This window comes from Apis florea, unplaced genomic scaffold (genome assembly GCF_048593485.1).
Source record: "Apis florea isolate Af1SG1 unplaced genomic scaffold, ASM4859348v1 contig_2495_pilon, whole genome shotgun sequence".
NCBI lineage: Eukaryota > Metazoa > Arthropoda > Insecta > Hymenoptera > Apidae > Apis > Apis florea.
This window is the reverse complement of record NW_028256595.1, coordinates 4848886-4872196: the sequence shown is the minus strand read 5'-3', so window position 1 is coordinate 4872196 and position 23311 is coordinate 4848886. Positions and strand designations below refer to the sequence as shown.

Sequence of the window (23311 nt, the reverse complement as noted above, 5' to 3'; positions counted from 1 at the left end):
ATCATTACCTCTGCCCGAACCGGAGAACCGCCAAATCGCTCGATACTAGGCCCGATTCGAAGGAAAATTCTATCCCGATAATTGCTGCAGCTAATCTTTCCTCTAATCGAGTGCGGCCACTGAAATAGAACTCGTTCTCGAATGAGAACCACTTTTCCATTTATTTCGTTTATTATCGTTCGAACGAACGAATGGAAATTTTTGTGTCGAGATCGAGATTTTTCCACAACTTGATGACACGTCATCAAGATCAACATTGTCGTATTTACTTTATTATGAATACGTAATTTAATTCATTCGCAATGTATGACGTACTTGGCCATCTTCACGGACGATATATATCGATATGAAGCTTTTATTATTACTATTTTAACAACGATAACAATGTACCAATGTATCCATAAACAAATTTATTTGTTACGGTAAAATTAATTATAGTATATCCAATAAACATCACTATGCTATTCACGTTAAAAGGGAAAGGTTCGGTTGATTAAAATATATATTAGTTTTTGATTTATACTACATTATGATATATTATGAATATATAATTAGGAAAGAGACAACGTGTCGGTATCCTCTATGAATAAAATTTAAAATTGATTATACTTCACAAACTGTTGTAAATTAAATTGTGTGTATAGGCTTGTCACGGTTCTTGATTCGAGATTTAGCGTTGTATGTGCTAAAAATGATACCGTTGCGAGTAGGTAGTTAATGTTTATCTCATATTTTAGTACTCTAATTATTCTATTAAGTTGAAAAATTGCCCTAATATCTTGCCCGATTCAATAATTATCATTCAAATCTATATAATTATAAATCAAATTTAATTTGCTTCTTGCCATTGTATTTATTCTTTAAATATAATTTGAAATTTTTATATTAACATTAACGAAAAAAAGAAAAAACATTTTGATAATAATATAAGAGAATACGCAAGAGAAGATCTAACAGGCAAAGAACAAGTAAAGATAACACGAGAACAGCTTAATGTTAAGCGAGCACGTTCGAGTGGAACGTTTCCCAGTTTCGCGTTGTAACGAGGATCGAGTCGATTAAACGGAACACAAGCCGAACGACAGCTTGCATAATACATTTTTAATTCCGACGGACGCATTGTTGAGCCACGCTCGATATCGCTGACGGATCTGTGACGAGATATCGTATAGGCGCATCTCGGTCATTAAGCCTCGCGCTTTTTGCAAGACGAGCAACGATCCCTATCAGTACAAATGAGTGTCATTTGTACACCGGACCCGCAATAGGATACAAAACTATGGGCGCATCTCTACAAGTGTCGTTTTTCTTTTCCTTTCTTCCTTTCTTTTTCTTTCTGCCACTAATACTATACCATGCTTTATACTTTTTCATCTTTCTCTGTTTTTTTTTCTCTCTTCTTCTCTCCTCTCCCCTCTCACCCCCCCCCCTCTCTCTCTTTCTCTCTTATTAGTCGTTCAATACACGCATATCCACACCTTGTATCGACGCTCGTACGTCCACACACGAGACAATAAGCGAATGCGCTCGACGATACAAAATGGGATATTGTCCGCGAAAATAGAAAATATTAATTTCGATTCGGCCACGCGACACGTTTTCTTTCAACGGTGTACAATGCAACGCAATATACCGTGGCAAGCAACGGACAATTAAAAGTCCGTTGTGGAAAATATTGGCACTCTTGGCGAGCGAACTGTATCGATTAACGACGAAAACGCATTTCGTTTCGAAACCGCGTAACGCTGAATATTATCAAGGGAATATCAATATTAAATAAGGTATGGAAAAATACGATTAAACTTACATTTCGAAAATCAAAAGTATATCCGATGCAATAAATACTACGATAATATATTTTGTATTTTCTATACACGAACGATATCGATGTATATCGATTATACATCGAATGTAATTACGAAGTATACATCGATGTAATCCCAATATGGCCGATTTGCGAGCATTAATTTTTGAACACATGATTCCGAGGACTACGGAAGCTGTCTGTCACGATCGGCCGTTTCGATATGTTCCGAGAATCCATTTCGTTGAGGTTAAAATATCCCTATGCTCGGCAGCGGGTACATGGTCCCGAAATGCGCCTATATTAGCCACGGCTCGGCAATTTGCGCTTATTAATTCGAATTATCGCTGCCAAGTGAGTGTCCGGCACAGGATATTAAAACCTCTGACCTTCGACAGGATGAATCGTACCGAAGTTCACTTGGCTCCGTTTTCTAATATGGCGTGTTCTTTGCTCATATGTATGCTAAAATTCACTTACCCGTTAGAACAACCAGAACTCCCACGATCAACAGGCAGCAGATCGAAGCCTCGACGTCGATAAATTACGGTGTAAACTCCATCGAATATTCCACGTAAAATAAGATACCACTAAACGATCCGTACGAAAACATTAAAAGCGATTAACGTCATTCAACAAGCCTGCGTTGTTCCTCCACACTTTTTAAAAATATGTCCGTCAATGGGCCAACGGATCGCGACATTCGATGAAAATTGCATTTTCACGAACTTTCAACCACTCCGGTATTCTAAACGTACTCGAATTTACTCAAGCGATACTTCAACGCGATAGAGACCGGGAAAAAACGACAAGTTTCACTAATTCGTTGTAATTTTAATCATCGTAAAACAAGAACGCGTCTCCGTGTACCGAAGTTTTACGGTAACTAAAAGAAATGTACATAGATGGCGAAGTATCAACGGTTTTTTTGACATAACGGCGAAAACGTCATCATAAGAATTTCCATGGAAATTATTATTGACGCGTATATGATATTTATGAATCGAATATTATAGAATACCAATTATATTAAAACATGATATATTTTAATATGATAAATTGGATTAACATCGTGTAATATTAATAACTACTTATATATTCTACAATTAAACGCGTATACATTACAACAATTTAATTAAGAATGAAATGTAATATCGTTACATAAATTCTCGTTCCAATCTATCTTTCATATGACATTTTTCACGAATACAAATTTCATTCAAATTTTAACCTCGAATTAGATTTCCATTATTACATTATAATAATTAATAAGTATCATCAGTTGTCATTGTATATACTTACGTTTACTTACGTAGTAGATATGCTTTCGATGTACCGTCGTAAACCATGCAGCTGGCGCCATCTGACAGGCACGAACGGAAATCGCACACAGAAATCTCTTTACCGACATTGCGGGTTCGGCCGGAAACTCATAAGGTGTACGTCCAACGAGCTACGATGATAATAATAATAATGATGACAACAGCGACAGATGTAGGACGCGTTTGAATCCCCGCCCAGGAACGCCCTCGAGGAGACTATTGGCCCGATAACCCTAGCCCGGGAAAAGGCTGCCATGGCCGGCAGTACCCGGCGAACGATCCAATCAGAATTCGTGTCGGCCAAAACAAAAGGCACGCACAGTCCTCGAGAGGGTTGCAAGTTTGAACAAATGAATACCGTGAAACCCCCCGGGGATGTCGCGACGGTAAGGAGGACCGAGAGGGTAGACGATGGATTCCCGAGTTTTTGATGTATTAAACCGAGGGTTCTACGTGACACCGAATGCTAAGTAGACCTTTGGAATATACCGCACGCCGTATTCGAATCGCGAAAGAATGGCCCTCCGTCGGCTCTTTATTATATACCACGACTGTCATTATTATCGTCATCGTCATCATCGTCACCTCCACCATCCCGTGCTCGTTATTATCGTCACGCCCGACAAATTAAACAGCCAAACTCGAGTGTGACCCACAGCGCCTATGATCGCCACCATCGATAAGATTTCGATCGACTCTTAAATGTGCCCGGCTTTATCTAGATACATTTTCAACCGTCCCTCATCCCATTGTGGACAGTTTTGACCCGCTAAATCAGTTGGCACCATTTCAGTTACAAGCTTCGCGTGTGCATTGATTTAATATCGTGTAGATATAAGCAATGCGATTAAAATTTTTGCCAGTTAAAAACAATTCTGTTTAAATTTAACGTAAAAATTTGGTAAATGTTCGTCCTTTATTTTCCTCAAAATTTAAAATTATTATTGTTTGTTTATAGACTTGTGTTTTACCGATAATCATCATTATTTCTTTCTGAGTCCTATAATTTAGCTTCCAATCGACTTCTAACGTTGTTTAATTAGACAGGTTCCGGAATAAGAAGGAACGGTTACGGTCTTCATTTTCGTACAACAGGTAGTGGAAAAACGATTCGTCACGTCCTTAAAAACTTTATTTTTTTCTCTCTCTCTCTCTCTCTCTCTCTCTCTCTCTCTCACTTTATCGGCCGTTTACGTGAAATTTCCAGTAGAGAAAAATACACGTTGATCTCTTTTTGGAAATGACCTGTGGTAACAGACGCAAACTTACCTTAGAAATCTTCGAATCCCATCTAACACAATCTTCTGAATGGAGTATAATGCTCAGAGACCTCAGAGTTTCAAGTGTTGAAAACGATTTATCTGATTATCTTATCTTCTGTTCCAAAAAATCCGATTACGATCTGAATATATAATCGGCAATAACGCAAGTTACGCAACGAAATTCCGGGAGAAATTTTGTTTGCTACAAGATAAAAATGGAAAAAAAAGAAGATAAAAATAAAAAATAAAAATTGTCAATGTTCTCGTTATTTGCCAACGATGTCGCATTACCCAACGTCCGGCAAACGTGACGAAATAAACGTGGCGGTAAGGACGCAGAGTGTGGAAATCAATTTGATAGACGAGTGTACGCGTGCCGAATTACCTCTACGTGATGTCGGACCGTTTCACCATTTTCGCCATTATATTAACGACGAGACGAACACGCCAGTCTCGACTTCCCAGCCCCGCAATGGTTACACGCGTATCGTAATGCCACCGTGACGAACAATGGTAACATCGCGATCCAGGGCACGTTTCCACCCCGTGGCGAGGCAAATCGTGGAGGCGGTCGCGGCGGCACACTGTACCTCGTTAATTGAAGTCCGGCGGAAGACGGCCATTTTCCAAATTTCATACTTTAGGTGCTCGTCTTCCTGCGGATAACCTCGCGCGTGAAAAATGAAATTTTTTGATCGAATAATTACCACCACGGGTGGAGAGGAGAGGGAGGAGATTGAAAAAATTTTGATGAGCCTATATAAATGCTTCCGTTTCTCGTTACTCTCTTCCCCGATCGAACGATCAAGATCATTATTCAAATCGGGAGGGGACAAAATGAATTTACGAAAACAGAGAACGAACGGTGTGCAATCTCAAAGTTCTTCGTAATTCGAGAATTGCCTGGTCCAGTTGCGATGTGTGATCTCCGTTCTGTGAAACGGAGATTTCCTTGCGTTTCGAAAACGCAGTACCGGATACCGTGGCGAGGGGGTGACTTCATTAAAAGTACGTGGCAGCCCGCTAGAATGGAAATATCGATTAATCTTTTTTCGCGCTCGATATAATCCTTGACGGAACAAGGCACTAATCCGAGCTCCTGTCATCCGTGCTGGGGTCCTGGCTGCTCTATCCGACGGATGAGACGGATTACAGCTCGTACCAAATTAACCTTTGTCTCCTCCTCGCCCCTCTTCGCCACCCCGGCAGGGCTGATATGTCGAGTTTACACGAAAACTCACTCAACCAGCCGCGATAACGCGAAACTAAAACTATCCTTGGTGACACAACAGGTGTCCATAGGGCCCGCGATATGGATCGACAAATCTTCCGGTTTACATGCTACGCTCCGTCGAATCCATTTGCCACGATCACAATCCCACAGTCGTTTCACCACGTCGTGAAAGTGAATCCTTCACGAAGGGATCGGATCATCTCGAACCATTCGAGGAAGACGCCAAGTTTCTCGGTTCCGCTTCTTTCCTTTCTCTCGTGATAGAACACACGTAATAGAATCGAATTAGGATCGAAGACAATGGTGAATTTTCAAAACGACACGGTTCTAACCGATGGCTCTTACGGATTCTTACTTGAAATTCCTTCGAAATGCGAGAAAGGAACGGCGGTTACGCCATCCGTCGATTCGAGCGCGAGAATAAAAATATTTGTGGAGATGTTGGATAAAATTCACATCGAGCACACGAGGATCGAAATCCTGAATAGAAAAATGTCGGCCCGTGAACATACAAAATGGCGTTTCTATCCCTCGAGGGGTGGTAACGCGTATATATTCCAACCCCTCGGTCCCAGCCCCTCAGATTCTGGGGTAACAAGCACGGGGTAACGTTATGTAACCGTATACATGCCTAAGATCCTGGAGGGTTGGCAGAAAATCGGGCTTTGTCGCCTGGCCATGTGTCCCTAATGCTCCACTCCCGTGGGGGGTCATTTCTATTCTATTTCCCTTTCATGGGGTGTGTCGACCGTTCCCTAACCCATCCCGCACCGCCCTTATCGCGTATGGTAAATGCATCGCAGAGACCCCACAAGGGTGCTCTCCACAGATTGACGTAAAATCAATGAACGAAGTCAATGGGCCTCTCGTTCCAAGGGGCAATGGAGGGAAAGTGAAGGAGTATTATAGAGAGGGTTGTAACATCTCGTATACCCCGGATAATACGCCTGTTAATTACTTAGTGCCACGGATCGAAAGCATCGATGCAACTTCTACCGTCGTGTCGAGTCTCCGCAATTATCGAGACGATTTTCACCAGTTTCCCTCCAACCAGGATCTTTTCTCTCTAAGAAGTTTCAAAGGATGGAAGTGGGGGAAGGAAACGATGTAAACAAAATTCTAATTCGAAATTTGTTCGGTTGTTAGAGAGAATTAAAACGGATTTAATTTCAATTTTTCTTGAATTCGTCGATCTCGTTCATTTGCTCGCCCGAATTGAAATTAAAATGATCGTTAAGCGGTGCGATTTTTCAAGCGGATGGAAAGTCGATCTCGTTAACGGAAAGTTATAAATACGTAATAAAAATATGTTTCGTTTAATTGAACGAGTAATTAAAAAGAAATTACGACGTAGCTGCAGGAGAGCAGCTTTTATCGTGAATGTTCCGAAGGAGCGGAAAAAAAAAAAAAAGTGTTGTGTAACTGACGGAAATCGACGGGCGAAAGTAAGTCTCTCGTTTAATTAAACGTACGAATAAGGACAGCTCGTTATTCGAAAACTTTGCCGGTAGTTGAAAATAAACCGCTTCGATCCTAAAAGATAAATTCCATTGACGGAGAAACATTTTATGGGATCTCGTTTCGAATCTCGTGTAATCTGTATTCTCAGAGAAATTGTAAAAAAAAAAAAAGAAAAAGAAATTATTATTATTATTATTATTATAAAACGCTCGATATTAAATATTAATAAAGTAGAATTAAAATAGAAATCATTCCTCGAGCGTCTAAAAATGTAAAATTGCAACTCGTCATCGACGAGAAAGAGGTGACGGCTAATCCAAGGACGTATATATATATATATATACACATATAAGAAAGAAACGGTCCATAAACTAATTTCTACGCAGGTTTATTTATATCCAAGGTGTGTGTAATCGACACTCGGCTACCGGTGAGACGAGAAAAGAAATAGTTTCGAAGTGTCGGCGTTCAAATTCTAAAAGTGGAAGAGTCATCGTTGCTAACGAGACGAAGACCTCGGCCGGCCGAGGTCATTATTGACGTTCTTCCTTCGAGAATATCTTTCGTTCTTAGGGACAGATATTATCGCCATTGTCGAGCCTCCGTTGCAGATCGCCAACGATTATAATACAACGCGATCGTTACCGTTAAATTGCTCGTGCGCGAGAATACTTTCGAAACCGTTCACGCGAATCCAGCGAATCTGTGTACGCGCAAAATATATACGCATAAAAGAAAGAAAGAAAGAAAGAAAAACTCGTAAAAAAAAAATAGTTTGGATACGAAGCAGATTCGTATCCACGAGAGGATACGAATGGAAGAAGATCCGTTGGGAAGGAAACGAGAAAAATATCGGTGTGAGGAAAAGTTTCCAAGTCGCGACGATGGTCCAAGTGTCACGATCGTCTCGACGTCTTATATTTAGATAAAAAATCTATCAAAGTCTTACGAGATCAGGAAAATGCACATTCCGCGACATTTCCTCAATCTCTGGGGAACCGATGGGATCGAGAGATCGCCTCGATCGTGGCAAGGATCCGCCAGAGGATGTTCCGCCGGTCGGCGAGTTTTCCGCGGAAATGAAATAAAAATGAGGACGAAATGCTCTCTTCCGAACAGGTAATTCCCGGTATTTCACTCTCCTTCCCTCTGCTGCCTCCTATACAAGCCGTGTGGTCGGCCCCCATCGCCTCATCCCTCTGTTCTCACAAACAGGCAACAAACAACCATGCCCTCCCCCATCAACCTACCAACCTACGCCACCCCCTCGATGCTTTTCGCGCTTGCTCGCCCGTCGCTGCCGGATTGCTTTTTGTTTCGTGCTTTGTGCCTCGTCCTTTGTTTCCGCGAGTCGCCGCGAGGAAATGACAAACAAATGAGCGCCGCACTCTATAACGTCTACGCTCTCTCGTCGCCATGGCGATGGGAAGCGGCCGATCGGCATTTTTAACTCGACGCCATCCATAACACCGACCATCGACCAAAGGATTCCAATCTTTTCCCTTTTCTCTTCGAAGGAAATGTCCTCCGTTTTGTAAAGAAATGACGCGAGATTTATTCGAACGTGTATTCCAAGATGATGATAATGATGATGACGATGATGACGTAAGATACGTAAAATTGTTGTGATCGAGTAGGTAAGTACATAACACGTTATCTTGTAATTAAAATTGCTCGTGGCTTTTGTTTTCTTCGAATGCGCGCTTTTGCATTCTTCAACACGTTCTGTTGTCTATTTGCATACGCGAGATGGAACCTTGACGAGTCATCCACTTCTGACGAACTTTTTGAACGGTCCTTCGGTTTGGAGTTGATAAATTCTCGAGGGGAGACTACGTAAATTAGAAAAATCAATATATATATATATATATTTCATCAAATGCTCGACGGTTAAGAAGAATAAAATTGATTGCGACGGTAAACATAGCGATACTTTCCAAGCGAATGTTTCTAATTGTCGGAATTTAAAAAAAAATCGTGATCGGTGTTTAACGCAAAAATTACACGCGACATCGTATCGAGAACAAAATGGTGAGTTCCCCCAGCTCCCCTGTGCAACGATAATGCCTTCTACGGCGGAATCGTAGAGGGAATTGCTCGCACCATGGGGGTGGCCCTCGTGTGTGCCATTCAAAGTCGATGAGTAGGTGAGCCATGAATTTTTCTCTCCATGGTCTCGGTAACTATCGATTGTGTTTCAAAGTCGATTGTGTCTCCATTATGTTCCCAACCGAGAGAGAGAGAGAGAGAGAGAGAGAGAGAGAGAGAGCGAGAGAAAGTCGGATGCTCGAGGAGCGGAAACTGGATGGGAGAGTACGGGAAAAAGAGAGCGAGAGAGAGAGAGAGAACCCTAAAGTACGGAACGTCCAATTGACTCCGCCATATTGAGTTTGGTTCTATGGGCTCTCGAGTATACAGAGCTCTTGGAATCGAGACACGTTATACGACGGTCCGCCCGTGGAAGGAGCTTCTAGGGTAACTTCGTTATGGGGTTTCTACGTGACCAAAATCCGGCTGGATATGGAACTAGCGTACGATACGCGCTGCAAAAATGTACGTATCGGCTGATAATGTATTCCTCGAGTTGCTTCTCTTGAAATGGGAAGAGAAAGGAGATGTGGTCGTTCCTTTTAAAAAATCATTTTACGAGTGTCTAAATATGTAAAGGTGAATGCATGATATAGGGTTGACGAAAATTTTATATATAAAAAAAAAAATTTGATTACTAAACATCGTAACTTACCCAAAAGGTATCGTCACGAATTTACCTACCGGAAACTTAGGGGAATCCCCGACCGGGCCATTGTGACACCCTGCCCGCGATATGTATCAAATTATCCTTATAATAGAAAATGGCGGCAACGTTACACCTACCAGGTGTTGTGCTAGGCGCCAAAGAACGGTTCGCGCTGTAAGAACACAATGAATTATAATGCGCTCCGTGCCGCATACAATAATATCTTCACAATACCGTTTCTCGCTACAAAAGGTGTTGCTTTAATGGGAGTCTGGTTACACCGAAACCTTTTAACCAACGTAGTCGCGTTTCCCGCGCGTGTAAACAGTCCCAGCGACGACGACGACGACGACGACGACTGCGACAGATCGAATCTCTCTTTTCCCTGAAAAACACATTTTTCCATCAGTTAGATCAGGAACACGATATTCGATACGCAAAGTAAAACGACAGTTTTCGATATTCTTGTATCGCTTTTTATCCAATTCGAGACATGCGCCAGCTACTTAAGGTGTAGAATATAGAATTACACGCAGATCTAAGATTTTCAACGTTTCTTAAAGCATTCACGAAGAGAAAAGCGATTTGCGACTCATGAATCATTGGAAGATTGGAAAAGAACGATATTTGAAAATTTGTAAATAAAGCTATGGGTTAGCTATGGGCCGTCCACTTTCCGTCGGATGAACGTTACTGATCGAACGCGCGTGAAACGTTAACAAACGTCTCGTCTCTTTCGCGTTGAGTTTCACTGCTAAAATTCGGACCGATTAACTTAATGTTCCACCGAACGAGGAATCTACGGTGTTATAACAAAATGCCGTGTTGCAAAAGGTAAAGAAACAAGAACAAGGCGAGAAAGATAAAAGAGTGACCGTTGGAGCACAACGTTCGTTGGTTTGTGTGAACTTGCACTTTAAGGAAGCACATTGAAGCACAAATCAAAATGCAGTCGCTACCGGAAGAGTACTCGAGCAGTTGAAGAGCCCTTCGCTATTACTGTGGAGGACTTCGCAGTGCTTGACGAATCACTCACTAATTGCGTTCGTGACATGGCCCAGAACTAACAAATGGTTTCTTCGCTTGAAAAGTGTCGATCTTTTTTTTTTTTTTTTTTTTTTCTTCTCTCTTTCTCTTTCCGTTCGCGCGGATACGCATGCCGCGCATTTTAAGCAAACGTTGCGAAATTTCGTGAAAAATATTAAAAGAATTGAGAAAAATTAAACGGACGATTAAACGAAGGAGTTGTTAATACGAGGAGGGGAGGGAAAAAATTTGACAATTCGAAATTCGAGGGAATATTGCATTGCTTTTCAAATGAAACGTCCGCTGGACTGGCTTACTATTATTCTCTCTATTGTCCTAATGGGGGATAATCGTAAGATTCTCCTTGAGAGTCTCATTACGAATCAAGGACCCCTTAATGGCTCCTATGAAACTCATTGGCCATTTAACGGCGAGGACGCGCCGATAAACGCTGAAAGATTGACGATCTCGAGTGCGAATTTTCTCGTCAATCATTCTATTCTCCTTCGCGACACTTTTCACTAGCAAACTTACAAATTACTCTCGAAAAGATAATAATTGCAAATTCACCCACGAATCTTTTATTTTATAAATAAATAAAAATTGCGTTGTGAAACGTAAGAAATATCCAGAAGTAAGAAAAGGAAAGAAACAGCGATAATAATTAAGAGATTAACGTAGATTAACGTAGACGGGTTGAGGAAAAAATATAATAAAAAATAAAATTAGAAAAATGTAACGATATTACGCGAAGCCGAGACACATCGATCACACCGCGCTCAAAACTGTATCGTATTTTCATTATCATCAAATTGGACACGTAGTACAGCCACGAATTTTAACAATGGTAGCCTCACCATACTTGCCTACGTACGCCCGACACCCTTTATACGTTCCCCTTGCGGAAACGCGACGTCTCCATGGTTACAACATTGAAACCCCGCTAGGGGATGACAAAATGGAGAGGCGCAATACTCGGCCCGACAAAAGCGAAGTAGAATCGAAGAACTTCTTCGGCTACGTACTTGTATTTGAAAAGTCGAAATCTATACAGTGACAGATATGGAAACTCTCAAAAGGTTCTCGCTAATGCATCCACGATTAAAATTCTTGGAAGAAGAAGACGTTTTTAACACGTCTTATGAATTATGATTATATATTTTACGAAAGGATGATATAGTAAACTTTAAGTAATAATTTAATATATACAGCTGAAAAAAATATAACCAACGATCGACAGATATTATATTAACCCTTTACAAAAATGAAATGCAATACGATTCACCGTAACCAGTTTCTTCTCATAACAAAAAGGGAACAAGACAACGATCACGTCATGTTCACAAGATTCGCGTTAACATCGTTCAACGGCGCCCGCATTGACGCTATCTACCATTGGGGATCTTTCAATCCGTGGGTACTGACGAAAGGACATCGTGTTTAACAATGTTCAACTCGAAAAAGAACCCAAAGATTGTATCTTTATGGACGAACGACGGATTATTCTTTCTTTTTTTTTTTTTTGTATTCCAAATGTTCGATAAATTTCCAATGATTGCAATAATTTGATTTTATATAGAACGATCCATCAAAGAGAGAAAGAGAGAGAGAGAGAGAGAGAGAAACAGATGAAAAACAAACGGTTGTGGCTGGTCTGTAAACAAAAGAGGGATCATCGAGGAAAATGGCGACTCGATACACGAGCGTCTAATCCCGGATGAGACGACGGATGTGACGGTGGTGGCGAAGGATGACGGAGAGGCGGCGAAGGTGGAAGCGGGAGGCGATGCAGACGCATCTCTCGGATTACGTCTTAACAAGCTCCACGACGTTCATTTGTCTTATCCGCTCTCGCTAATGCGACAGCAGCTGTTGAAATGATTAATTCACCACGAGGATGCTCCTACGCCTTATTCAGACTCGTACTATACGCGGTCGAGTTCGCGCGAGCGCTGCTACATTCCGACTTTCCATTATGGTTCTCGTCTCGATTAATCAACGCCCTTATCGTTACTATAAATACCATCGAATGTTTAATTAAACATCGTTCACGATGACATTCGTTTGACGCTAACGTGTCACGCCTGTTGTACGTATAAATTCCACGAGAATTGAAAATACTCGTGTATTGTGTTCGTGTTTCTTTACGTAAAAAATTACAAATTGTTAATTGTTAAGTATTGACACGAAAAGATATTTGATTAATATTTTTTTAAAAGCATAAATATTATATCTAAAAAATATACAACATAGGAGATATTGGAATTGGAGATCGAAATTGATTTTCTTTCCTTTATAGATAAAAAAGAAGAAGAAGAAAAAAAAATTAAAGAATAAACCTCCGAGGTAAAGAATTGTTTAGCAAACTTAGATAAAGAAACCTTATAAGATACTTACGTACTTACCGTTTATACATTGTCAAAACAATGTTCGAACGATGCATGTAAAGTCTAATTGGATTAACTTTCGATTTCCATAATTTATTTGCCGTAAAGGAGGAGGGAGATCGGTTATTGTTACCGATCGATGACTAATCCGCTCCGAAATCGTTTGTATTCGCTGCGTAAGGGCGCTAACTGACTCGATTATGATTCAGGCCGACGAGAACAAAAGGCCACCAGCGTGACAATTGAACTTCATCGCGCTGATATAAAGTTACAGATGAGAAGGGAGAAAATGAGAGGTGAATATTAAGTCGGCGTACAAAATGGCCGTCGCGAAGTGCGAAAAAAATAGGGATGCGTTAGTTCCTCTCGCTTCTGTGTATCACATGCTGGTTCACGGAATACGACGCGCGTGGGGGACAAAAAACGTTGCGCGCATGCGCCAACTACGTGGATCGAAAGCTCCGCCCGGAGACTGCCTTTGTCTAATCTATGCTATCTACGCCCACGACATGTGGCTAGCAAAAGTACGAATTTATCTCTCGACGGGATCCTAATGTAGAATTGTAATACGCCACACATGCTAAAAAGTATGACATGGATAAAAATTTGATGACGTAAATATATAAAATATATGCCTTTGACTCACTTTTATTGTTAATAGTAATTGAAGGTTAAGTAACAATGTTTCAAACATCGTTATAAGTACGAAAAATATAATCGATGAAATTATTACGAAGAATTTAAAATATAATTACAAAAAAAAAAAAAGCAGAAATATTGTTCTTCATATTGTTACTATACATTATATGTATAATAGCTTTTTTAAAGAAATATGAGCTTTGAAGAAAGATTATTTGAAGAAAGATATTGAATTCGATGAATTTATATCTGACATACGTTATTTATTTTTATTAACTGTAGAAATATATATATAAAATATAACTGTTATAATTGAATTAAAAAATAGATTCTAAAAAACTATCTAATATCTGGTAGCGTGGCCGAGCGGTCTAAGGCGCTGGTTTAAGGCACCAGTCTCTTCGGGGGCGTGGGTTCGAATCCCACCGCTGCCATGTTTTTTTTCATTATATTAATAAATTTTTATAATCGTTTAAAAGTATTAATTATTGTAAATATTAAAATAAAATTGATTCTGAACTTTTGTCATCACACAAAAGATTATTTCTAAATCTATTTATTCAAATAATTAATCCTTTCCGATATACCTGAACATTATTTATAAAATGGGAAGATTAATTATTCTTTTATATCACTGTTTGTAATGTTTCGATGTTATCTACAAATGATAAATTCGAATTATTTAATTATTAGTTTAATTCACAATTTTAAATTCAAATGAGATGTAGAACAAATCAGTATATTTTTTGTTGTCATGCATTCAAAAAGTTAATTGAATAAAATAGAAAATAGATTATGATTATCTGGAGAAAAGTCACATCACTTCTGTTTCAATTGCTGTCCTATTTAGATACGTCAAAACTGTATCTTCGACTTCAGGTATAATGTAAAATTTTGCATTTAAAGTGTATACATGTATTTTATCCATGTTTAAAATACGTTTATTCGTGAATGTAACGATTTCGTGCGTTTTATTCGTAAATATCAGTATATTTCATTGTTATTACTAATGGATAGGAAATTGTTATTGTATTAATGTATTATCTACGGTAAGTTATGCTTTTTATCACAGACACAGAATGAGAAACAGTAGACATGACATTTTATGCGAATTTCGTGTCGCATCAATCAGCGTTTCTTACGCCATCTGGCATACTGTAATCTAAGTACATATTTATAACATAAAAAATAATAATTCTGTTAGAATTTTTATTCAATATGTTAGATACAATAAAGATAGAAATCGGCATTATCTTTCAATTTAAGGATTAAGATAAATCGGTTTAGTACGACAAAGAAAGCAAACAGAGGGAAAAGAACGGAAATAGGCTAAAAATTGTGAAATTAACGCCATCTTCAGAGTGCCGCAAATGAAACCAATATAAATAAGGATAATAAATAGTAAAAGAAGGATAAAAATAGAATAAGAATTAACTAGTAACGCCATCTCTTGAGTACTGAAAAATATTTATATTCAAACAGATAAAGTAGAATAAGAGTTGATGATTAGTGCCATCTTTTGAGCTTATTGGAAGATATTTTTATCTCTTAAGAGATGGTGTTAGTTTCCAATTTATATTCTATTTTATCTTACCTTTACTTGAAGAGATATTTTTGATATTCGAGAGATGATGCTATGAATCAATTCTATCTTTATTTTTCTACTATTTGCTTTTCTCGTCTATATTAGTTTCATTTGTATCTATAAAGATGGCGTTGATTTCATATTTTTACCATATCCCTATTTTTTTCTTATCTTTACCCTTCTCGGTTATACTTGCTCTTGGTTACATGACGATAGACGGTATAGAATGTCAATAAACATATTTCGTTATTTCTCTTTCAAAATTGCTAGTTTCAATTATTATTAATTTAATTTAATTAATTTTTAATTTTAATTTTTAATCTAAGAATTATAAATATTGTATATGTCAATTTTATAATAAAATCTTTAGAATAATAATTTCGTTATTAATATGGTGAGAACTTTGAGAATATAATACTAAAATAATAAGTCGTAATATTCCTGAGATACGGAATAAAAAATGCATTAAATAATAAATGTATTTTAATTTTAAATTTAATTTTATTCACAAGTGTCAGTATATTTCACTATTATGACAGAGAAGAAAAACTGTTGAATCAATAAACGCCACAAACGAATTTTATTCGTAATGTTATCTACAAGTAATAAGTTACATTACAATAAGAAAATTGCTATTACTACAACTGATAACATTAAACATTCATCGATCAAATAGAAATTATTGGTAAGTACTTTCACGTACTTTCTCATGGTAATATAACCTACGTGTAATGCAATTCTTTTCTTTTAAGACTTTTCTTAACGGCGTGTCTTGCGCATGTCTTGTATTTGGTCAAAATTTGTTTGATCGATAGTTGAAATTGAAGGATAAAAGTTCGCGGATAAAAATCCCGTAGATATATCATTTAGGATTAGATTTAAAAGTAATATTTTTTAAATGGCTAATAAAATGAGCACTTCTAAATGTGTTCGAAATTCTTCTTCTACTTCTTTTTTTTCTGACACGAGTATTCCGTGCATGAAGAGAAAGTATACCTACAACAAAATCATGAAAGGGAAAAGGTACGTACATAAATTTTCGTATAAAATATTTTCATATTATCACGTATAGATGATAGATTTTTAAGATTTTTAATTGTTGATTATCAGATGGGAAAAACCTCTTCCAGATATGAGGGATTATTGGAAGAAAATAATTGACGAACGGGAAAAGATATTGCTCGCAGTAAGAAATCCTTTTTTTCAATTTTCCTACAATTCCTTTCCTGAAAAATATTGCGATTCTATTGATCGTAATCCATTCGTTGAGAATCAATCGTTTAATCGCAACTCTTTTTCTAATTTTTACTTAGATGATCGCGATACGTCCGACAATTCTTTGCACAAGTTAAATCTCATGAAAGCAAACGTTAAATCGAACGGAAATCGTTTCGATACCATAAAATCGATATTAAAGAGATCGCATCAAACTGTTCCAAAAAGTCTGGATACAATGTGCTATTCTACCACACCATTTGAAGGTGTACGAATCCCAAAATTAAATACTCGTGGTCCTCAACCTAGTTCCGGTAGAATTCATTCTGGCAAAGTGGATCATATCCGGGCTTCTTCCAATGCTCAAAATGAACGGAAGATACAAGAAAATAATTCTACCGCTCTACCAATTCTCACTAAATATCCTCGGATGTCAGAATTCCAATCAACGTTGAAAAAGTTACGGAAATATTTAAAATTGTCGAATGAAAAAGATCTAAAAACCAAGGATCGCACTCTACACGAGAATGATAAAACGATAAAAGATATCGGAGAGAAACTTTCTAATGATCGATCTACGACGAAACGAATCAAGAAAAATTTATTACCAAACGAAGATTCTTTGAAGTATACCGCTCGTTTCGCTTACAAAGCATTGAAACGTTTATCAAAGGACAAAAATGTAGATTTCAAATTGAAATCTATCGACCGTTTTCCAAAACAAGGATCATTTTTGAAATGGAGTGAGAACCTTTTGGTAAGTAAAAACGACGACAAGCAAGTTTTGAAAAGTAAACGCATCGAAAAAGATAGATTAAACGAAGAATCATCTCGTATTTGCGAGATGCCGACAATTATCGAACAAAAATCACTCGAGGATTCAGAGTTTTCAGGTACGGACGATGAAAACGGAACATTGAAATCCGACGAGGCAATGTCGGGAACCATTCCCACCGAATCTCGTTACACATCAGGACCATCCAGTCCCGAATTCGTGTTGTCAGGCCGATTGGAGGACAATCCCTTTACTCGTATTCTATCGTCAATTCCAAAATTATCCTTTCCAAGGAAGAATCGGGACAGGTGTTTGCCGTGCATGTACAAATCGTTCGAGACTCCTCCCGAACGAAGGATATCCCTGCCTAGGACTGTTTTGCAGAGAATCATGGATGATGAAAAATTCAAAGTAACGTCGCTTAAAGATTCGTTCGAGGATTCCAGCGATTCCGCTTCCATACCAAGTCTTAAAAACGAGATTGAAAGAATTTCGAAGAACGATGAAGTTGAAACGAGAAACGTCGGATTCGACGACGTGGAATCGAAGGTTGCCGAAAGTGAAGTTACAGAGGATGCCGGTTCCTCGTTCCAAGAGGAGAGACGAGCAGAGGAACGAGCAGCGGAGCAAAAAAGTATCGCGGAACCGGAGACTTGGCGTAACGAGATTACAAAGAAAGGTAAAGAAAGGGATCCGCGACACGACGACGAGGCAACATCGACAACAAATTCGAACGTGGAGGAGGCTCGAATCGAGGTAAATCTAACGCAAGTCCCTTCTCTGGAACAAACGAAAGAAGGTCCTTCCTCGTTACACGGGGAGGAGAGCACGGAGGAGGAGGAGGAGGAGGACGAGTCGATTGCGGACGTCTCGATCGGCGACGATCAACCTAAGCCGAAGTACTTGGTGCCCTGTCACGCTCCCACGAATTTCAGGCCGAGCTTAGAGCCCCTTCGAGCCCTGAGAAACCGTAAATCGACGACTCTGCGAGATCGCATCGGCCTGCTCGAGGCATCCTCGTCGAGAAAAAGCGGTTCCCTCGACGACGGGGTTCCGAAGGAAAAATCAAGGCCTAAAAGTGTCCTCGAGAAGGAGAGTTCGAGCGAGGAGGCGAAAGCTGTGCCGCCTCCCTTAACGAAAGCGAGATCCGTGCTGGAAAAATTGACGCGTGAAAAAGGTGAAACGATCGTGGAGAACACGCGGCAACACGTTCTCAGAAAGGGAACCAGCTTCTCGGGCTTTCCCGTATCAACACCGACGTCCAACAAGTCGGAAATATATCGCTGCGACGCGTCAAAGGGCGCATTACGAGAATTGGACGAGACTCGTGACGATGGCCTTTTAAAAACACCACTCTCCACCGATTTGCCGAGAGCCGAGACGAAATTGCCGCTTACACGTCCGCGCGAGATCGTGGAAATTCTAACGAATCTCGAGGAGAACGTATCGTCGACCGATATGTTAAATATCTTGTGCAAAGAATTTTCGGAACGGTTGTCGAAAAACAGCGAGAACGACGACCCGATCACGGGAGAGCGTAATAGAATGATTACGAATCTGACCAGGTTGTTAGTTGATTCTAAACGTTATTTGTATCCCGATAAATTTCCTTCTGATTTGCTTTTCTCCACCGACCAGCCACCCATACACAAGGTCAAAATGATGAGACGGATACTACCTATAGATACTTATAATAAAGTTGCGAAACTGCTGAAACTGCCCAAATGGCATATAAAAAGAGACGTATTCAAAGAAAAAGAATTAGAGGAGGAGATAGTCGAAATAGAAAGTTTCGATAGTTTAGAGGTAGGTTGGGTTTCTCGTACTTTTGTTAAAAGGAATTGTTATAACTCGATGTGAATTGTTATTGTTATTAGGTAATCAAGAAATATTTGATTGTCTTTTCATGACAAAGAGAGGAAGAAAAAATATAGAGAGGGAAATTCTCATTTGTTTCTTCAACGTTATTTTTTGATTTTGAATTGTCGAGTTGAAAAAAGAGAATCACGTATACATAATATGAAAGAGAGAGAATCTTATTATGGAAATCATTTTTATGGATTCACCATAATCGAACGCAACAGAAATGCACAATTAATTATAACCTACCACGAGTTCAATCCATAAACGATTGTTTATATTATTATTTGTGCATTTCTCTATATTTTAATTAAAGAAACATTCTTGATTACCCGATACTTATAATTTAACAAATCGTTCTACTTCGGTCCATCTTTTTTTAACGGTAGCCTTTTCTCCCCTTCTTTTTATAATTATCAAGGTGAATCCACCGACGTTGATAGTCGACGAACCGCCCGTTGAGGAGAAACTGCCCATGGATCGTAGATACAATCCTTACGCTCTATTTATGATGAAACCAAGACGCAAGGTGCGATATCGGATTGATAGCGATAGAGTAATCTTCTAACGATCGGAAAGATGTGGAAAAAAAAAAAATAAAAGTATCAGGCGAAAGAGAGATAAAGGAAAAGGGAGGAAAAAGAAAAAGAAAGATAATATCTTTTTACGGGGACAGGTGATTACGTGGCGCCCTTTGAAGAAAGAAGATCTCGAGGGCTACGATCCGGAGGCGACGCTCAAAATGAGAGCCGACAACTCGATGAAAAGGATATGTCAGGACTTCTGCCAGTGGGTCGAATCTTTGGGCGGGACGGATAATGCCATCGACGAGGAAGTTCTCAGGGATATGTTTGAAATCGATTTCAGTGCGGATATTTGCAGAACGTTACAGGTTAAAGAGAAATATCGTTGATGCTCCCTCGTTTGTTGGACAGATTTTAATTAGGGCCCTTACTGTTGCCTGATTCGAATCTTATCGTGTTTGAATCTCTATTTAATCGAGATTCAAATACTCGAATAGTTGATTTAGATTCAACTATAGGTCTCGATTGACACGTTAATCGAACAGAAGGATGGAGAGAATATCAATTTACATGTACAAAAAGCAATTACAGAAATATAGAACGAAATGATCGTGACTAATGACGATACTCGTTCTAAACGCGTATGCAAAAAAATAAATCTAAAAACTTTTTCCTTATGATATTCATATTCATCCAATCATTGAATCTGTTAATCGAGGTGTAATTTTAATTACACAATTAAATTTACTCTTTGATCACTTTTTTTTATACAGAATATCCAATAAAAGAAGGAAGAAAATTCGAATCTGATTCGAATTCGAATACATTCAAATAATAGAAGTCGGATAGTTAATAAGAGCTCTAAATTTTAATCCATTTACATTTACCCGTTCCGTAGAAGCGTTATTGATTTTGGTACGAGCTCTCCGTAAAATTCTCCTCAAATATCGAATCTCGAATCTCTAATTACTTCGAACAACACGTTTCGGAGAAGGAAGGCCGTTCCCTCCCTTCCAAAGTTGAATCTCGCGAGAAAGTTTGCACAGCTAGCTGTCTCGTTTAATCGCACCTGTACGCTTTATTTCTTGCATTTTGCTCCTTCTCCTTCTTCTTTTTTCTTTAAATAGGTGTCGATCAAGGAAATGCCGGTTGTGCCCGCGGAGGTGGCCTTCACGAGGAACGTACCCGGCGCGAGCAAGCTCATCATGACGAACAAACACGTGATGAAGGACGCGAAAGCGGAAAAGACACTGCCGAAGACAAAAGCATTCGGCACGGCTCTGCCTCCCGATATTCAATTCATACCGCCCGATAATCAGGTACACAAGAGATGGCTGGAATGCGAGGACGTGCCTGTGGATATCGAAACGATGGAAGCTGTTTGGAAAGATATAACGATGCTTAGAAGCGTGAGAGGTTTCGTGGAGTGGCTTCAAGAGCATCCAGAGGTAATTATATTGCGTGTAATAAACGAGACGAAATTTCTCGAAACATGTGACATATTATTATCGATACGATCCACGTTTCACTTCGCTTCATCCCCCCCTCGTGTTGACCTTTCCACTGCTTAAGACAAACGGATAATTAGAACCGTTCCTTCGTCGAACGTTATATACGTCTCCTGAAGGATCCGCCTAAATCCTCTTAATTACAGGTACCAGTGCCGGAAGCTTTGAAGAAAATGGTAGCAATGGATCCGAAAATACTGAGACAGATCGAGGACGACGAGATGTTCGCCCATCTCGAGCTGGATATCGAACAAATCAAAACTTTGAGAGTGGTGGTTGATGAAGATACTCCCATAAAGATGTGATTCCGAGTATATACTCTTCATCCCTTCCCTTCTCATCTTTGTTTCTTCTAGTTTTTTTTTTTTTTTCAAAAGAATAGCCTTATGGTGTATCTCGGCGCGAAAGCTTCTACGGGATTTTCACTTTTATTCATCGAAACGAATTACTTCGACGATATCCGTGAAATTTTCATTACGCACACATTGTACCCACTTCCGATATCTCTGTAAATATATATATATACTTGTCTCACTTCGCTTTGAATCGAGCCGATGCATGAATATTTTAATTGCATTTGATTGTGCCGCAATAAATGTCGCACGAATACGAAATGAGCGTCAAAAATCAACGCTGCCCGGCCTGGATGATATCAGAATTTCTCGCCTCCGTTCCGCTTATAAATGGGCGTGTAACCGATACCGGCCAGTCGATGACACGATGTCAAAAGCCTCTCCCCCATCCCCCCCCCCTCTCGTACGAAACGAAGGGTTAACCTCCGAGGCCTCGCCAGAACGGGCAGAACGAGAAATTTCTGCCTCGACGTGTGTCCGGTATCGTTATATTACACGCGAATATCGAGCGGCGCGTTTGAATCGCCGTTGGAAAAACGAAATGTCCGAAGGATTATTATATTCGAGCGGAGGGATCGTTATTTTCATCGTCTCGCGTATATACAAATAAATAAACTCGTCGTGTTTAATATATATAAAATATATGTCGCGGCAAACATTGAATTTCGAAAAACAAGTACGATCCGGAGGGGATAAATGAGATAGGATTCGAAAGGTGTTCTCCCATCCCGGAGAAGGAGGAGGAGAATGATTAACCGCGAGTAGGTGTGTACTCGTTCGCCTACTTTCGCGAGACAGGCGAAATGAAAACGAGCGATGCTTTTCACCCGGTTTCACGATAATAAATAGGGAATGACACGATCCGATGTCAATCCAAACCGATTCCTTTGACCATGGAGAACGAATCGTCCCCGTTGTCGATGTCAATAGTTGCGCGAGAGGCATAATACAAACGAGGCGTCGAGGAATATTGGAAATGTATCCGAGAAGGGCGTCCTCCCGTCTGCCAACGACAGAACACGGCATAGAATCGTTCGACGGCTTAACGTTCTGAGGCTACTTAAAATCGAGGCTGAGAAACTGAAGTTTCTCAAATACTGAATTCGCCGTCCTCTCTCGTTTCCATGAATTTCTCGTCCGATCAGAAACCTCGTCGATCAGAATTCTTCGAAAAACTGTATCTGTGTCTCGCGTTGCTTTCATAGTTGCGTTCGCTTTCTTCCTCTCCTCTTTTTTTTTTTCTTTTTATATGCCTCCTTATCAAGGGATTTCCCAGGAGATAGTATCGACGAGGGGAGGCGAAGGAAGGGAAGAGCAGCAGGTTGGAGGCAGAAAGGGTAGGCGAAAGAATTGGCGAAGGAAAACGAGGGAGAGGAAGCCGCGGAAGCGGAAGAAGGACGCAGCGTGATCATTGGCCATTGGCCATCCGTTTCGCTCCACTTGGAATAGAGACTTGCGCTCGACCGAGAAATTTAACAAGGCGCACGCTCCCCACTGACAATAGCCAACTTTCCGACTCCCCCTCTTATGTCCGGATTTTAATTACTTCAATTTAAAAAAAATCTTCGGTTTCCCTTCGCCTTCTGCGACGTGAAAGGATGGCCTCGCGCGCGATCGTC

At 39.7% G+C, this 23311-nt stretch overlaps 1 protein-coding gene, 1 long non-coding RNA gene and 1 other non-coding gene across 3 annotated transcripts in view; 2 read left to right on the top strand and 1 right to left on the bottom strand.

Moving 5' to 3' along the window:
- Positions 1 to 2668, bottom strand: part of LOC147657862 (uncharacterized) — a 76984-nt gene extending 74316 nt beyond the window's left edge. Inside the window, exon 1 of the long non-coding RNA XR_015291730.1 lies at positions 2285 to 2668. This is a non-coding gene — a long non-coding RNA (uncharacterized LOC147657862). The remainder of the gene's footprint in view (positions 1 to 2284) is intronic.
- Positions 2669 to 14224: 11556 nt separating this feature from the next.
- On the top strand, positions 14225 to 14306 carry TRNAL-AAG (transfer RNA leucine (anticodon AAG)). The gene has a single exon. It is a non-coding gene; the product is annotated as a tRNA-Leu (tRNA).
- Positions 14307 to 15703: 1397 nt separating this feature from the next.
- Positions 15704 to 21870, top strand: LOC100866479 (uncharacterized). Its single transcript, XM_012495269.3, has 7 exons — positions 15704 to 16142; positions 16210 to 16480; positions 16568 to 19253; positions 19729 to 19836; positions 19984 to 20199; positions 20959 to 21279; positions 21486 to 21870. Exons 2-7 carry the CDS (start codon positions 16356 to 16358, stop codon positions 21642 to 21644), a joined length of 3615 nt encoding a protein of 1204 aa, XP_012350723.3. The 5' UTR covers positions 15704 to 16142; positions 16210 to 16355; the 3' UTR covers positions 21645 to 21870.
- The last annotated feature ends 1441 nt before the right edge of the window (positions 21871 to 23311 follow it).

Coding starts and splice junctions, on each gene's coding strand:
- LOC100866479 (XM_012495269.3), top strand. CDS start 16,356: ATGGCTAATAAAATGAGCACTTCTAAATGTGTTCGAAATTCTTCTTCT. Junction 16,481..16,567: donor AAAATCATGAAAGGGAAAAG/GTACGTACATAA, acceptor GTTGATTATCAG/ATGGGAAAAACCTCTTCCAG. Junction 20,200..20,958: donor ATATTTGCAGAACGTTACAG/GTTAAAGAGAAA, acceptor TTCTTTAAATAG/GTGTCGATCAAGGAAATGCC.